An 18,131-nucleotide genomic window follows, 5' to 3' on the forward strand; every position below is an offset into this window, starting at 1 on the left:
TCCCCTTCTCCTCCTGCCCCCAATCCCTCCCAGCATCAGACTCTTTTCCAATGAGTCAACTCTTTGCATGAGGTGGCCAAAGTACTGGAGTTTCAGCTTCAGGATCATTCCCTCCAAAGAAATCCCAGGACTGATCTCCTTCAGAATGGACTGGTTGACTCTCCTTGCAGTCCAAGGGACTCTCAAGAGTCTTCTTCAACAACAATTCAAAAGCATCAATTCTTCGGTGCTCAGCTTTCTTCACAGTACAACTCTTACATCCATACATGACCACAGGAAAAACCATAGCCTTGACTAGACGGACCTTTGTTGGCAAAGTAATATCTCTGCTTGATTAAATAAGATAGTGCTTGTAAAGGACTTAGCATAGTACCTGGAACATGCTTGGGCTGTGCAAACCTCAAGTAAATATGAGTAGTTTAAGTTCAGTTCAGCTGCTCAGTCGTGTCTGACTCTTTGCAACCTCATGGACTCCAGCACGCCAGGCTTCCCTGTCAATCACCAACTGACGGTGCTTGCTCAGAATCATGTCTATTGAGTTGGTGATGCCATCCAACCATCCCATCCTCTGTTGTTCCCTTCTTCTCCTGCCTTCAGTCTTTCGCAGCATCAGGGTCTTTTCCAGTAAGTCAGTTCTTCGCATCAGGTGGCTAAAGTATTGGAGCTTCAGCTTCAGCATCAGTCCTTCCAGTGAATATTCAGGACTGATTTCCTTTAGGATTGACTGGTTTAATCTCGTTGCGGTCCAAGGGACTCCCAAGAGTCTTCTCCAACACCACAGTTCAAAAGCATCAATTCTTTGAGTGAACACTAATACCTTCGGGAGAGATGGTAATAATGGAAAATGCATAAATAAGCAGAGAAAGAATAGGGAGGGAAGACAGCTAAGATTGCTGTTTCCAAATTATGTGTATTCTTTACTCTTAAGACCACAGCTAATGAAAAGAAAAGAAGATGAGCTCATTATGTTATATAAATTAGCCCTGATTTTAAGGTTAAAGCAGGCTTTTGAAAAGGTGAATGACTGGATCAAGGTCCCACAAATTGGTGGCTGGGCTGGAATTTACAGCCCAGCTCTTGCTTCCTTTCTCTCATTGCTGACTTCCTATCTCTTGCATTATGCTATAATTAAATTCTTCCTTTAAAGTATTTCTAGTCACACAAAATGTGTCACTTCTCCTTGTTAGGGAAGCTAAAATTTATTTTTAAAATTTGCCATGTGGATCTATATGTCAGATGTACATATTACTACTCTGTACAGTGTGCTAAAAGGAAAAAGAATTCTGTTACAGTGTTACTAATACTAGTTATGATGTTGATTTACATCATCAAGCTATTAATAGAAGCTTTTATGTAATCATCAGATGATCTCTCATATAGGCTGCTTAGAAGCAAAAATAATAAAAATGTGTTCTTTGAAAGAACAGTGCCATGCTTAGTCACTCAGTTGTGTCCTACTCTTTGCGACCCCATGGACTGTATAGCCTGCCAGGCTCCACTGTCCTTGGGGATTCTCCAGGCAAGAATACTGGAGAGGGTTGCCATGCCCTCCTCTGGGGGAATCTTCCTGCATTGCAGGCAGATTCTTTATCATCTGAGCCAAGACTGGGTAGCCTATCCCTTCTGCAGGGGATCTTCCTGACCCAGGAATCAAACCGGGGTCTCTTGCATTGCAGACAGATTCTTTACTAGCTGAAAGTGAAAGTCACTCGGTCGTGTCCGATTTTGCGACCCCATGGACTATATAGTGCATGGAATCCCCCAGGCTAGAATACGGGAGCGGGTAGCCTTTCCCTTCTCCAGGGGATCTTCCCAACCCAGGTATCGAACCCAGGTCTCCCGCATTGTGGGCAGATTCTTTACCAGTTGAGCCCCAAGGGAAGCCCAAGAATACTGGAGTGGATAGCCTATCCCTTCTCCAGCAGATCTTCCCAAGTCAGGAATCAAACTGGGGTCTCCTGCATTGCAGGCGGATTCTTTACCAACTGAGCTGTTACCAGCTGAGCTACAATAAAAATGTGGTCTTTGAAAGAATAGGGGAAGAGGAAATTTGATAGCTGATCAAAGAAAGAAAGATCATTTGGGCTAATACTGTATCTTCTTTAGTCAAGCAAAAAAGTATTAAATCAGTTTGCCAGATCATTTCTCATTTTGGTAATAAAACTACTAAAAAGAGCTTTCACGAATAGTAAGAAACTTCTCTTAAGATTTAGCAAACAGATTTGTATTGGAACTTGATACTTGGATTTAAAGTAGGGATTCATGAAATATTTTTAAAGTATATTTTGTGTTGTCTTTATAGTGTCTCAAACGGGAGAATATCGTGTAAAAGCACCTTTGAGCCATTCTCTTTCCTAAGATATTAAGTATTAAATTGGGAAAAATTGCTCTGAAAACACTTCCTAACTTAACATCTGCCAGACAAAAGCATGTCACTTGCTTAGTTTCCAAAATGTCATTTTCTCTTCTTTTCTAAGCATTGTGAACCACTGCACTCAGAGCTAAACCTAGAGATTTTTCTAGGTTATCATAGGTTTGTTCCCCATTGGCCCACTGGGGAGCTGTATCTGCCTCTCTTTCAGTGATAGTTCTCTCTACCTTCGTGGCTGACGGTTTTTATCAGTTGTGCTGTCCTCTCTTTGCTGAGGCTCTTGGCCCTCACCTCAGTGCAGACCTGAGAGGCAGCAGACAGCGTAACAGTGTGTCCTAGGCTTTCACTTGTTCTAGTAATTCAGTGAGTGAAATTTTGAAGCTTCCTTTTAAATTCAGTTCACTCTCTATATCTATGGGAGAATATTTGGGGAAAAAAAATTCCCCAAAGCAAAACTTGAATTTGCCCACTGCTGGCAACTGTTTACATAGCATTTACATTGCATTAGGTATTGTAAGTAATTTAGCGATGACTTAAAGTATACAGATGTAAGTTAAATGCAAATACGATGCCATTTTATATAAAGGACTTGAGCATCCGTGGATTTTGGTGTTAGATTTTGGTGGGGGTTCCTGGAACCAGTCCCCCATGGATACTGAGAAACAGCGGTATTTCTTTGTAAGTGACTCACGAACATAGTATATACTTTTAAGGCTCTCCGGTAAAGTGTGAGATGTTATCCCATACTTCTTGTTTCCTGAAAGTCTTGATATGATCAGAATGTTTTGAGTAAGATTGATGGGAGGAGGCTTATTGTTGAGTCAATCCTAGCTTAAACAAACAGTTTTCTTAAGGCTGAATATCCTCATCATCACCACTTGCATTTATTGAGGATTTTCACAGTTCTTTGAGACAGGTCTAAATTCTGCATGATTTTTTTTTTTTTACTTTAGTTTGTTAAAACAAATGTATGTTTGTTACAGAAAACAGAAAAGTAGAAATAAAGGGGGAAATTTGCCTTCAATGCAACCATTTAAAAAATTACTTTTAATTGGAGGATAATTGTTTTACAGTATTGTGTTTTTTCCTGCCTTTTATCAGTATGAAACAGCCATAGGTAATATATATGCCCCCTTCCTCTTGAACCTCCCTCCCACCACCCACCCCATCCCCCTCTCTAGGTTGTCACAGTGTACTGGGCTGAGCTCCCTGCACTGTACAGCGACTTCCCACCAGCTCTCTGTCTCACAGGTGGTAATGTGTATATTTCAGTATATTTCAGTCCTGCTCTCTCCATTCGTCCCACCCTGTCCTTCCCCTGCATGGTCTATTCTCTATGAAAGACAACCATTGTTCCTGTTTTGGTCTGTTACCTTCTTGTGTACTTTTAATTTTTTTAACTTAAATATGTCCTCTGCTTAAAACGTTATAAATCATTATTCTTCATCGATGAAATGAATTTTGAATACTTGAGCTGGGAAAACGTTATTAAAAGAGGAAGACGTCAGTTCCGTTCTTTGGACGGCTTTTATGTAGACCATCCAAATTATTCCCAAAATATCTTTCTGAATGTTAAAGATACAGTTTGAAGTGGGATTTTTTTTTCATTCTAAAAAACTGAGATATTTAAGATTTGTGCTTTGAAAATAAACCATTCAGTGGTTTTTAGTGTATTCACAAGCCTATGTCACATCATCACTTATGAATTCCAGAACATCTCACCAGAAAGAAACCACTTACCTATTATCAGTCACTCCTCATTCTTCCCGTTCCCTCGGACCCTGGCAACCACGAATCTGTTTACTCTCTCTGGAGACTTGCCTTATAGTGGATGTTTCATACACATGGAATCTTATGACGTGTGGTCTTTTGTGTCTGGCTTCTTCATCCATGTTGTAGCATGTGTCAATATTTCACTCCTTTTTATGGCTGAATAATGTTCCATTATATGGATATATATTTTATTTACCCATTCATAAGTTGGTGGGTATTTGGATTGCTTCCACCTTTTGAAAGTTCAACATGTTGATCGCTCAGTTGTGTCCGACTCTTAGCAACCCCATGGACTGAAACCTGCCAGGTTTCTCTGTCCATGGAATTCTCTAGGCAGGAATACTGGAGCAGGTTGCCATTCCCTTCTCCAGGGGATTTTTCCAACCCAGGGATTGAGCCAGGATCTCCTGCATTGCAGGTGGATTCTTTACCAGTATAGTGTAAACATAACTTTTATACGTGTAGGAATAAAAAATTCAGTAGGAAACCAAAAAATTAATGTGACTTGCTTTATTGTGATATTTGCTTTATTGCAGTGGTCTGGAACTGAATCTGCAATATCTCCAGGATATGCCTTGTATTATATTTCTACCTTGAACAAACTTAGACTTAGGAAGAAAGGGAGACTATTTCAAAAATGGATACATTTGGACTAAGAAGAGCTACCATAAAAAAAAAAAAGATGAAAAAAAATCAGAACTGAAAAATTAAGATAGCCTGGGAGTGGTGATCAATATTTCCATCTCTAACTACATGTTTAAAGTGTATTCATTAATTCATTACATTTTAATTAAGCAGTTACTGCCATGTTTCAGCACTTCCTCTTTTATATGCTACTTACTTTGGGGGCCATCTACAGTATCCCCTCAGTTTTCCTCTCCTTTGGTATTGCTTTCAGTTCACTCACTCAATCATGTCTGACTCTTTGCCATTCCATGGACTGCAGAATGCTGGGCTTCCCTATCCATCACCAACTCCTGGAGCTTTCTCAAACTCATATCCATCGAGTCGGTGATGCCATCCAACCAGCTCATCCTCTGTCGTCCCCTTCTCCTTCTGCCCTCAATCTTTCCCAACATCAGGGTCTTTTCTAATGAGTCAGTTCTTCGCATCAGGTAGCCAAAGTATTGGAGTTTCAGCTTCAACATCAGTCCTTCCAATGAATATTCAGGACTGATTTCCTTTAGGGATGGACTGGTTGGATCTCCTTGCAGTCCAAGGGACTCTCAAGAGTCTTCTCCGACACCACAGTTCAAAAGCATCAATTCTTCGGCGCTCAGCTTTCTTCACAGTCCAACTCTCACATCCATAGATGACCACTGGAAAAACCATAGCTTTGATTAGATGGAGCTTTGTTAATCTGCTTTTTAATCTGCTGTCTAGGTTGATCATATCTTTTCTTCTAAGGAGCAAGCATCTTTTAATTTCATGACTGCAGTCCCCATCTGCAGTGATTTTGGAGCCCGAGAAAATAAAGTCTGCCCATTTCCATTGTTTTCCCATCTATTTCCCATGAAGTGATGGGACCAGATGCCATGATCTTAGTTTTTTGAATGTTGAGTTTTAAGCCAGCTTTTTCACTCTTTTCTTTCACTTTCATCAAGAGGCTCTTTAGTTCCGCTTTGCTTTCTGCCCTGAGGGTGGTGTCATCTGCATATCTGAGGTTATTGATATTCTCTACAGAAGTCATCTATTTAGGCTTCCATACTCGGAGTATCTATAAATAGTACAAGTCTTTCAGTTAAAAATTATCTAGGGGACTTCTCTGGTGGCAGAGTGGATAAGAATCCTCCAGCCAATGCTGGAGACACAGGTTCGATCCCTGGTGCTGGAAGATCCTATGTGGGTCAGAGCAGCTAAGCCCATGTGCCACAATTACTGAAGCCCGCTTACCTAGAGCCCATGCTCCGCAACAAGAAGCCCCCACTTGCTGAAACTAGAGAAAGCCCATGTGTAATGATAACCCAGCACAACCAAAAATTAAAAAAAAAAAAAGCTATCTGAGCATCTCTGTCCCTGGTCTTTTCCATTGTGATTAGTACTCTCATCATTTAATGTTTCTCAGGAACTAAGCAGGGACACAATAAATTCCATGTTTTAAGAGAATCATAACACATGACTTGTATTTAGCTTTAGATATCATTCCCCCCCGCCACCCCGTATTTCCATTGGGAGGTATTGGAATATTTTTATTGGTAGAGATGTTTAGGTAGATGGTAGAGATGTTTAGAATAGATAAGTGATTTCCTAGTCATTTAAATTTTTTTAAAGGGGCCTGGATTTTGTCAGATGTATATATATGTTAGACAAGGCTGTGGTCCTAGTGTGATCAGATTGGCTAGTTTTCTGTGATTATGGTTTCAGTGTGTCTGCCCTCTGATGCCCTCTTGCAACACCTACCGTCTTACTTGGGTTTCTCTTACCTTGGACGTGGAGTATCTCTTCACGGCTGCTCCAGCAAAGTGCAGCCTCTGCTCCTTACCTTGGACGAGGGGTATCTCCTCACCGCCACCCCTTCTGACCTTGAATGTGGAATAGCTCCTCTAGGCCCTTCTGCGCCCGCGCAGCCACTGCTCCTCGGGCGGGGGGTAGCTCCTCTCGGCTGCTCCTGCGCTGTCGAAGCCTGGTACTCTCGGCTGCCGACCCTGACCTCGGACGTGGGGTAACTCCTCTTGACCGCCGCCCCTCGGGCATGGGGTCCTCCCGGCTTCTGCCCCTGACCTCGGACATGGAGCAGCTCCTCTAGGCTGCGCTGTGTGCGCTGTCGCAGCCACCCACGCTATGTCTAGTCAAGGCTATGGTTTTTCCTGTGGTCATGTATGGATGTGAGAGTTGGACTGTGAAGAAAGCTGAGCACCGAAGAATTGATGCTTTTGAACTGTGGTGTTGGAGATGACTCTTGAGAGTCCCTTGGACTGCAAGGAGAGTCAACCAGTCCATTTTGAAGTTCAGCCCTGGGATTTCTTTGGAAGGAATGATGCTAAAGCTGAAACTCCAGTACTTTGGCCACCTCATGCGAAGAGTTGACTCATTGGAAAAGACTCTGATGCTGGGAGGGATTGGGGGCAGGAGGAGAAGGGGATGACAGAGGATGAGATGGCTGGATGCCATCACCGACTCGATGGATGTGAGTCTGAGTGAACTCCGGGAGTTGGTGATGGACAGGGAGGCCTGGCGTGCTACGATTCATAGGGTCGCAAAGAGTCAGACACGACTGAGCGACTGAACTGCACTGAACTGATATATATGTTCATGTGGGGGCTAGACCTCATGACTTTTCACATCTATCCTAATTCTACTATTTTAAATTACATGAATGAAAGGCAGGGAAGGGCATATTGAATTTGTGGAAATTAGACACTTAACATGTTTTTAAAATCTGATATCTGTTTCTTTTAGCATTTAAAATCAATTTTTGAGGTATAATTTTTCCAAACAAACTTGACTTACTGAATTAAAGTGCTAAATTGAAGTACTTGTTCTGCCACTTGTGTTAATCATGAAGTGACTGGACTAGTATCATGACATTTAAATCACATGAATAACACCAAAAGGGCACTTTAGAAGGGAGCAAAGTAGTATAAGTGAAGCAGCACAAAGGGCCGTGCGAAGGTAGTGAAATTTTCTGTGTGTGTAACTGGATGAAATTGTCAGTTTTTCTCTTCTTTTTCCCACTTCCAGATCCAGTTATGGGACACGGCGGGACAAGAGCGATTCAGAAAAAGCATGATCCAGCACTATTACAGAAACGTGCACGCCGTGGTCTTCGTGTATGACATGACCAACATGGCGAGCTTTCACAGCCTGCCGTCTTGGATAGAAGAATGCAAACAGCATTTGCTAGCCACCGATATACCACGGATTCTTGTTGGAAATAAATGTGACTTGAGAAGTGCCATTCAGGTACCCACAGACTTGGCACAAAAATTTGCTGACACACACAGTATGCCTTTGTTTGAAACCTCTGCTAAAAACCCCAATGATAATGACCATGTGGAAGCTATATTCATGACCTTGGCTCATAAGCTTAAGAGCCACAAACCCTTAATGCTTAGTCAACCCCCCGATAACGGAATTACCCTGAAGCCTGAACCAAAGCCTGCAATGACATGCTGGTGCTAAATCACAGTCTTTATTACAGTATCTAATATTGACTAAAGAAATACTTCTGAAGTATGACAGTGATAAGTCATAGAATTTAATCTCAGATACAATGGATCATCCTGACACGTTACTGTTTATCATTGTTATGCTTATTTTTGTATTTTGTGTCTACTTAATCAAGTTTGTCGCTGTGACACCACAAGGAAAAAGTTTTCAGGTGAGGTTGAAATGAAGCAATATTAGGATGAATCAGAACATCTTTGCGTTGAGAGCTCAAGGAGGAGGCTTCATATGAGAGCATAATGGGATTTTTAAGAGTCAGTGGTTGTTTGATCCTGTGTTCCTGAAATTGAAAAAAATATATTAAGGGTTTAGGACACTTACTGGTATGTCCTTTGAATAGGAAGTATTCTCAATAGGATAAAAACTGGTATTTGCCTCTCCATAGAGTTCTTTCTTGTATTGTTAGTATATTAACTGCATTATTATTGGTACATTTTAAGAGCCAAGACTTCAGATCTGGTGGCAGAAGACCTAGAATGTTTTCTGGTTCTCAGCCCAGAAAGAATGACTTTCCCAACAGTCCTAGATGTTTGATCTTTATAATAAGTGTCAGTCAGGCCTATAAAAATATCATTATTATTTTTAAAAAGAGTAATTCTAGAAAATATGCAGAAGTAAATCAGATTATAATGCAAATGAAATGACATCATAAGGTGCTTTATACTTTACTTTGATATATTTAAATAGTAAAAACTAACTGAAAGATTTGAGATGTTATAGTTTAGGGGAAGTAAGTGGACATGGCTCCTGGCTGCCACCAGAGACTTTCCAATCCCTGGCTGTCAGTCATTTCAAGCTGTGTGTCTGACATAGGATATCATGCTCCCCCCATCCCCAGTCAACTCAATGCCTAAATGCATTCATCCTCTCTTCCATTTGGATTGTAACTCTGAGGGCATACCTATAATTGCTGTGAGTCTACATTTATTTCTGTAATAGAATTGTGTCATAATCTATAATCTTTAAATTTTATGGTCACAACAAACTACTCCTCCTCAGTATGAAAAATAAATTAGGTATTAAAAAATATCTAGCCAATCCCTCAGTGATGGAAGGAATATTTTAGAAAGTATTTTACCCTAAATACTTTTGTTTTGAATGTAAGACTTTGCACATAGGAAATAATAAGCTTGCATATGAAGCTATTATATGAATGGAATGTAAGCCATGAACTCTAACTGAAGTGTGCACATTCACTAATTCTGAAAGATTGCTGAATTTACCATTTTAGAGGAAATTAAGCTGAAAGGTGATTATACTTAAAATATTTTCAGAATGTGGGAAACCAATGATCTAATCTAGAGTTTTTTCCTTAATCATCATGGTGGTCCTGGCTGAGTAATTTAGTTATAAAAACAAGATAATTCTATTACATAAACTAACTGAAGATAATAATTAGAGGAAATAGTTACTCTATTTTAAACACGAGACCTTAAGGAAAGAGAAATTGTCTTTGTTTTTAATGAGATTAATCCATTTTTCTTATCATGCTAGAATTAAAAGTGGTTTGACTTTATCTAAATTGATATTAATTTGTAACTATTTTTATAGCAAAACAATGACAGCTGTTACAATTGTTGTGGGTGTTAACAGTTTTTTAAAGAAGGGAATCTGTTTATTGCTTATCAAAACATTTTCTAAAGTGGGGGAAGAAAGTTTACAGACTTTCCAAGCACATTTATGTTTTTTCAGTGCTGTTTATTAATAATTTTTTAAAAAGTAATTTAACTTTATTTCTTTTTGTAAGGAGTTAGTAGTAAGTATCCTTTAAAGTTCTCTAAAAGGACTTATTTTTTCCACTTTAATATTTATTAATTTAAAAATACTTGTATCCCATTTGTGGTGATTTGTTTTAATTTTCTCGATACATGTTTTCATTTTTAAAAAGAACATACTTACCAGTTGAATGGGGATGAAGCTTTTAGATATTTTCCAAAATATTTATAAAACACCAACTATTGACAAATCACTTCCAAAATGGTGGCTGTTATTAATTTTTAAAGCACAAGTCACAAGTTTTATAACTTCTGTGCGAGTTTATTTTAACTGTGTCCTTTAGTTGAAAACCTCAGATATGTTTTGGAAAAGTCATAGTTTGGGAGAACACCAAAGGAAGCTAATCCAGGCTGTAATATAGTTCTTAATGACAGTGCTTTATTGACAGTATGTTGCTAATACATTTCTTCATGAAATCTAAACCAGAGTTAAATAATTTTGTTGTGAAATAGCGTCACTGTAATTTTGCCCTCATGAAGTTCAATAAACCAGCTTTGACATAAGGAAATTGTAGCTTATTTTCTTTCTTTGGCTGAGTAGAAAATGAAACCAAAAAAAAAGTTTCTTTTTTTCCCTTGGCTTCTAGGTAATGTGTAATATACTAAACAAACAAAAACACTCATTTGAAAATTTATTTGGAAATACATTCGAGGTTAAAGAAGGTTTCAGGTAAAAACCCTAAATTTTAAAATGAGCTGATAGGGTAGCTTTTTTATTTGTGAGGTTGAGTAGTCCCCCTTGTTTAAGAACAAACACTTCAGTGCAGTTGGCAGATACCACAAGAGTGATTGACATTTCTATTCTAGATTTAGAGGTCAAAGGATTTAGAAAAATGAATAACTATAAAATGTGTGAGAAAGAAGATGTGGCAAATGTAAAATTATAGTCTCTGTATTCAGATGACTGGTTTAGGAGAATGTGGACTGGGGCCTGGGGCCTCTGAAGTTCATACTGCTTTCCAGTTTATCTCGTATACGTCCCTCTTCTGTTCAAACACAAAATTGCGTTATTCATGAAAGACGGCTTTTTTAGTTGAATAATAGGACAGTAGGTTGGTCTTTGGGGGACAAACTTACTAGAGCCTGTGTTCGTGCATGTTCAGTCGCTCAGTCGTGTCCGACTCTTTGCGACCCTCTGGACTGTAGCCTGCCAAGCACCTCTGTCCATGGAATTTTCGAGGCAAGAATACTGGAGTGGGGTGCCATTTCCTCTTCTAGGGGATCAGTCTTCCCGACCAGGGATCAAACCTGAGTCTCCTGCCTCTCCTGCATTTCCAAGTGGATTCTTTACCACTGCGCCACCTGGGAAGCCTCTGTGGCAAACGCTAATTCACTGCATTTGCTGAAGTAACCTGATTTATCAAACATTTGTCAAGTACCTGCTATGCATTTTCCAGTTGTGTTGGGCGGTGAGCTGCATAGATGAACAAGATTGTCCTTGAAGAACTTAGAAAATAGTACATAAACCAGTAGGAATTCTACAATGTCATGTGGTAGATGTAATTAAAGAGGCAGATACAAAGGACGATGAGCACACAAATGGCATGACCTTGTGGCTTTGATGCAGAGGAGTGAGTGTGTGGTGAAATGAAGGGGTGGTCAGAACACTGGGAAATGAAACCAGCAAGGCAGGGTGTGGTTGAACCTCCAAGTTGCCATATGTAGTGGAATTAGGACTGACTTGGTTTAGGTATCAGAAGCTCAGTTCACGTCAGCCTACAAGGGGGCATTTATTGCCAGAGTCTGACTTGTCTGACTTTGGATCAAGCTGCATCCTTGTCCTGGAATCTAAAGAAGAGCTGGGATGGAGCAGTTTCCTACCTGTGGGCTCAACTCACTGCACACCTTCATTTTCTTTCTCTACACCTTCATTCATTCTCCTTTATTACTGGATTTCTCCACTTTTCTGGTTCACTTGGCAGAAAACATGGCCACTGACCGCTTCTGAGCATTTTTGCATGCTGCAGAAATCCAAAGAGAAACTGTCAGTCCCAAGTCAAAATGTCTAGGATGACTTGGCTAGATTAAGGTGCCCAGCGTAAGACCAATAGCTAAGAAAAGATTAGTTACCAAATATCCATGTTTGGGGAAGAAGGAATTTTGGGGAATGGAAGGGAAAAAGCCACACAAAATCATTTGAGCTTTACTATTTAGACAATGGGTTGTTCAGTTGCTAAGTCGTGTCTGACTCCTTGTGACCCCATGGACTGTAGCATGCCAGGCTTCCCTGTCCTTCACTATCGCCCAGAGTTTGCTCAAACTCACGTCCATTGAGTTGGCAATGCTATGGCTAGAAAAAGCGTTTAAACATGAAATGCTTAAGAAAGCGTGCAAACATTTTAGCAAGGAAGTAAGTAAAATAATCAGATTTATGCCTAAAGTTCCATTGGCAAGGGGAAGGTTGAGAATGGAGACATGGGGGCCAGTTTACTGTAATAGCCTAGAAGAAAGAACTTCCAACTGAGGTGTTGACAGAACAATATGCCATACAGCACTTGTCTTCCTCTGGCTGGCTTATCTCACTTAGCACGAGGCCCTCCAGATTTATCCATGTTGTCTCAAATGTCGGGATTTCCATCTTTCTAAGACAATAATATTCCTGCGTGGGGGGTGTTTCCATACCTTGGCTATTGTGAATTAAGGATCCAATGAATATGGTAGTACAGATCCTTTTGAGATAGTGATTTTTTTGTTTTGTATACCCAGAAGTGGGATTGTTGGATCATATGGTAGGTCCATGTTTAATTTCTTGAGATAGCTCCATACTGTTGTCCATTGTAGCTGTACCAGTTTACATTCCCAGCAGCAGTACACAAAGGCTCTCTTTTTTCCACATCCTTCTTTTGGATGATAGTCATCCTAAGAGATGTGAGGTGATATCTCATTGTGGCTTTGATTTGCATTCCCCTGATGATCAGTGATATTGAGCACCTTCTCAGGTACCTGCCAGCCTCTGGTATTTCTTCTTTGGAAGCATGTTCAGGCTCTTCTCCTACTTTTACACTATTTACTTACTTTTGCTATTGAGTTGCATGAGGTTCTTGTGTATTTTGGATATTAACTCCTTATGGGATATGTGATGTGTCAAGTTTCTGCCATTCCACAGGTTATCTTTTAATTTGTTGATGGTTTCCTTTGATGTACAGAAGCTGTTTAGTTTCACGGAGTCCCACTTGCTTATTTTTGCTTTTGTTGTCATGTAGTCATTTTGTTAAAGAAAAGGTCGACCAAAGTAAAATCCACCAAAAAGAAATCAGGTCTCCCTAAACCCGGATATTCATCTGAAGTGGTGTCTTCACTCTGCAGGGTGCTTGAGAACACACGAGTGGTTCATCAGTGTCCTGGCGTTTATGTCTGCCAGTCCCTGTGCCTTCACCCGTGCTCTAGGCTTGGCTTACTGCCAGGGAGCCTCCAGTTGCTCAGGCCCACAATTCACAAACTTCTTAAGCAAATATAAGATTAGTAAATGGTATCTGCTTCGTGGAGTCTATTAGTTCGTTGTATATCCACAGACGCTGTATAGCACACATTTAAATGTTCTGAAAACTCTGGGAAATTAATCCCAGAAGGTCATGTGTATCATAAACTGGACAAGGAGGCACTCCCTAAGCCTTTGTCCTTCTTCCACTTCTCTTCTAGCTGAACACCCTTTCCCTTTATGAGCTCATCTTCAGAAGGCTCTTGATTCCCCAACCCACTTCCAGGGCCTTGACTTGGCCCCTGAATTCCTGTGGGCCATCTTCCTTTTAGGGTACCAGTGACACACACAACTAGATATGTCAAAATCCAAACTTATAATTCTCTGCCCTAAACTTTTTTCCCCCCCCTATGTTTCCTCAAAACCCCTAGGCTCTGTTTGAGGCTTCCCTTCCTGCACCTCCCATATCTGGTCTCCCTTCAGGATCCATTGCTTCCACTGCTTCTGATCCTTGCATCTGTCCTCTTTCTGAGAGGCCGTGGACACTGCACATAGTCTCTGAGGTCTAGCTACAGGCGGACCGAATCTAACGCTAAAATCTCTCAGGGCTTCAATATCCTCTCATTTTGTTAAAGTCTTTATTGAATTTGTTATAGTATTGCTTCCATTTTATATTTTAGTTTTTTGACTGGGAGGCATGTGGGATCTTAGTTCCCTGATCCTGCTTTGGAAGGTGAAGTCTCAACCACTGGACCGCCGGGGACCTCTCATTTTTAAAGGGGACTGACAATAATTCATAGGGTTATTGTGAGAATTAAATGAGTTAATATGCATGTTCTCCAGTATTGCATAACAAATATTTCCACAACTTAATAGATAAAACCACACTCGTGTGTTACCTCTCACTGTTGCAGTGAGTTAGGAGTTGGGGAGCTGTCCAGCAAGGCAGTTGTGTCTTGGGTCTCTCATGAGGCTGTAGTCATCTAACAGCTGGGGCTGGAACAGCTGGCACTCCCCAGGCATCTCCTTCTGTCTGGTATCCCCACATGGTGGCCTCGAGGTAGCCAGACTTCTGCTAGGATGGCTGGAGGTACCCTGAGCAACAGCCGCAGATACACCTGCAGATGCCCCAAGGTCTTTCCTCACTTAGCTCAGAAGTCCTGCTCTATTGTCTTGATCGAGGAAAACCTGCTGGGGAAAGAAGATCTAAAGAAAGAGAAAGAATGAAGATGGATTAGAATAAGCGCTGACTCATTGGAAGGGACCTTGATGCCAGGAAAGATTGAGGGCAAGAGGATGAGATGGCTGGATGGCATCACTGACTCCGTGAACATGAGTTTGAGCAAACTCCGGGAGACAGTGAAGGACAGGGAAGCCTGGCGTGCTGCAGTCCATGGGGTCACAAAGAGTTGGACATGACTTAGTAACTGAACAACAACAAAGAGAATAAAAGGGGGGCCGGGAAGGGAATAATAGGAATCCTAAAGGACAAATATAGAGGATAAAATGATGAATCAAAGAAACAAAAACCCCACAAAAAACCTGCCAGGATTGAAAGTGGGGAGACATAAACTCTGCATGGAGGCCTGTCAGAACACTTGTGGATCTTTCTTAAAGCCATCACAGAGAGTCACCATGAGAATGTTTTGTACCAGTCAGCTGACTCACAGCTTATCTCACGGCGGTTTTATTGAAAGACTGGAACTAAGACGTGCTGCACGTTTTTCTTTCACAAAAAGATATGATTCAAATTACTGGCCATTTCTATAATGATGCGTGTCTGGAGTGTGTGTCATACTAAAGAATATGCTACCTTGATAGTTATTTTTAGAAAAGCACTATTGCTTCCTGGTGGGCGTCTGAAAATGTTTTTATCTGACATGCTTTTATTTCTAAAGTCTGTGTCACCTATAAAAATTCTATCTGAGCATTCTGAAAGTTAGAATTTTCCATTCTGTTTAAAGTTCTTCCAAACTAAGACTTAACACTAGACTTTGGATCTGTTTGTTAAAATGAAACAATTAAAAAAAAAAATGAAACAATTAGTTTGCAAGAATGAACTGGGGAGATGGAGCTCTAGCAAATGGTTTCCAGTAAAAACCTTTGCGTATCTGGTAGGTGGAATTGAGAACTCAGCATCAAGGTTTAATTAGGCCTGTGAATGATGTTCTTCTATTTGGACCTAAGGATCTTTCTATTTTTTTCTTAACTTTGGTAGTAATTAAATGCTAGTATCAATGTAAACAGTTTATAAATACACTTTTGCCATGCTTTATGTTGAAGTATTAAAGATTTTCAAAATAATGAAGCATATTTAATCCTACCACTTTCACTGAAAATTAGTTTCAGCTAAATAGGGCTGTGTGAGAGATAGAATAAAAAGGCTCTTTAAGACTATGTGAAAAATATATTAATTATTTAAAACTATACTTCATCTCATCTTTTAAATTTCTATTTTGTGTGTGTTTCTTAATCTACTTAAGGTTGTCAGTACAGATTGTAGTTATAGTTTTTTTTATTAAATAGTTGCAAATTCCTTTTTTTAATTTTTAACATTTTTATTTATTCATTTATTATTTTTTGACCATGTGGTGTGAAGGATCTTTGTTCCCTGACCAGGAATTGAACCTGTACCCACAGCAGTGGGAGCATGGAGTTGTAACCGGCTGGACTGCCAGGGAAGTCCCTTGATCGTGGCTGTAGTTTTAGATGAACCAATGGATAGTCACTGGAAGTGTTACCAAACCAATCTTGGGTCTGCTTGCCCAAGTGCACAGTAAAGCCAATTTATCAATACAAGGCTGTGGTGAAGAAAATGCAGTGTTTAGTGCAGGGCGCCAAGTGTGGAGTTCAGGGCAGCTAGTATTTGAAAGACTCAAACTCCCCAAAGGCTTTCAAGATTTTTAAAGACAGAGTGAGAGGGGACTGTGGGGTTTTGATCAATTTATGGACATCCTTCTGATTGGTGGTGAGAGAAACAATGTCATTAACCTTTTGATTCCAACTGGTCTGGGATCTGTGTTCTTTTTCTGGGCTCAGTTGATTTCTTCCCCCTGGTGGGGGTTTCAGTATCTGCAAAACACCCCAAAGGACATGACTCAGAATATTGTTTATAACCCTTGAGGAGGAACTAAAAGTCCTTTGGCTTGGCTTAATGGCTAAAAAAAATTTTTTTTTGCCTTCCTTGACTGTTTTCCTTTTTTTCCCCCTGCATTTTCTTACTTCTCTGATGAAGTTTTCCTTTGACTAAAGTTTTTTTATACAGACAGAAGGTCAGCGGAGGACATGGGGGGAATCTATTTTGGGAAGGCCTCAGAGGGTCCAGCTTAGTTACAGAAGTGCTGGTCACACACTTTTTCTGATAAGAGTGTCTGGTCTGAAGAGTTTGAAGACCACTGAGGTGCACACTTCCATCAACATCTGTGAAACACCCCGAGCTGTTGGCATGCATGTCCTCCTGCACTTTGTGGATTTGGGCTGTGTCTCTTTATGAAAGAAGGCTGAACACCGAGGAATTAATGCTTTTGAATTGTGGTGTGGAGAAAACTCTTGAAAGTCCCTTGGACAGCCAGGAGATCAAACCAGTCAATCCTAAAGGAAATCAACGCTGAATATTCATTGGATGGACTGATGCTGAAGCTCCGATCCTTTTTGGCCACCTGATGCAAAGAGATAATCATTGGGAAAAAACCCTAATGCTGGGAAAGATCAGAGAAAGCAATGGCACCCCACTCCAGTACTCTTGCCTGGAAAATCCCATGGACGGAGGAGCCTGGTAGGCTGCAGTCCATGGGGTTACTAAGAGTCGGACATGACTGAGTGACTTAACTTTGACTTTTCACTTTCATGCATTGGAGAAGGAAATGGCAACCCACTCCAGTGTTCTTGCCTGGAGAATCCCATGGACAGGGGGAGCCAGGTGGGCTGCTGTCTATGGGGTTACACAGAGTCAGACACGACTGAAGCGACTTAGCAGCAGCAGCAGCTGGGAAAGATTGAGGGCAGGGAGAGAAGGGGGCAACAGAGGATGAGATGTTTGGATGGCATCACGACTCAATGGACAAGAATTTGAGTAAACTCTGGAAGATAGTGGAGGACAGAGAAGCCTGGTGTGCTGCAGTTCATGGAGTCACAGAGTTGGACATGACTTAGTGACTGAACAACAGAAACTCTTAACGATGTGGGAAGAGGCAGGAGCCACTGCTTGGGGATTTGTGTTAGACATACTTCCCTTAATTGATCCCTCCCTAGGATATCACGGGGGAATGAGAAGGAACCACTTGCCTTAATTCTGCTGATGGTAGCCTTGATTATCTATAATCTCCATATTTTCACAGTCAGCATCTAGTCTTTGAATGTCATTTGTTTCCTCCACAGTCACCCACTTTCCCAAAGTGTTTGCCATTTGAAAATCACTCATATTTAAGCAATTCTTCTTGATTCGTTAATGATTTGACTCCAAGGGCTTTCAAAAGGAAAAAATATTCCTGATATGATAGTTGAGTCATGCTTGGTGAAATGAGCAGTTCAAGCCCTTCACGATGCTAGAGCAATACTGCATTCAGATTTTGGCGACAACGTGTCTTCTGGGAATTCTGTTACATGAAAGTAAAAATGAAGTCACTCT

General features: G+C 40.7%; 1 protein-coding gene across 2 annotated transcripts in view; it reads left to right on the forward strand.

Annotated features, from left to right (window-relative positions):
* Positions 1-10,595, forward strand: part of RAB33B (RAB33B, member RAS oncogene family) — a 22,246-nt gene extending 11,651 nt beyond the window's left edge. For both annotated transcript variants that reach the window (XM_010830288.1, XM_010830289.1), the window contains exon 3: positions 7,826-10,595. In XM_010830288.1, the coding sequence (XP_010828590.1) occupies positions 7,826-8,266 (441 nt within the window). In that variant the 3' untranslated portion in view covers positions 8,267-10,595. The remainder of the gene's footprint in view (positions 1-7,825) is intronic.
* Positions 10,596-18,131: the final 7,536 nt, after the last annotated feature.

This window comes from Bison bison, unplaced genomic scaffold (genome assembly GCF_000754665.1).
Source record: "Bison bison bison isolate TAMUID 2011002044 unplaced genomic scaffold, Bison_UMD1.0 scf7180017864517, whole genome shotgun sequence".
Taxonomy (NCBI): Eukaryota; Metazoa; Chordata; class Mammalia; order Artiodactyla; family Bovidae; genus Bison; species Bison bison.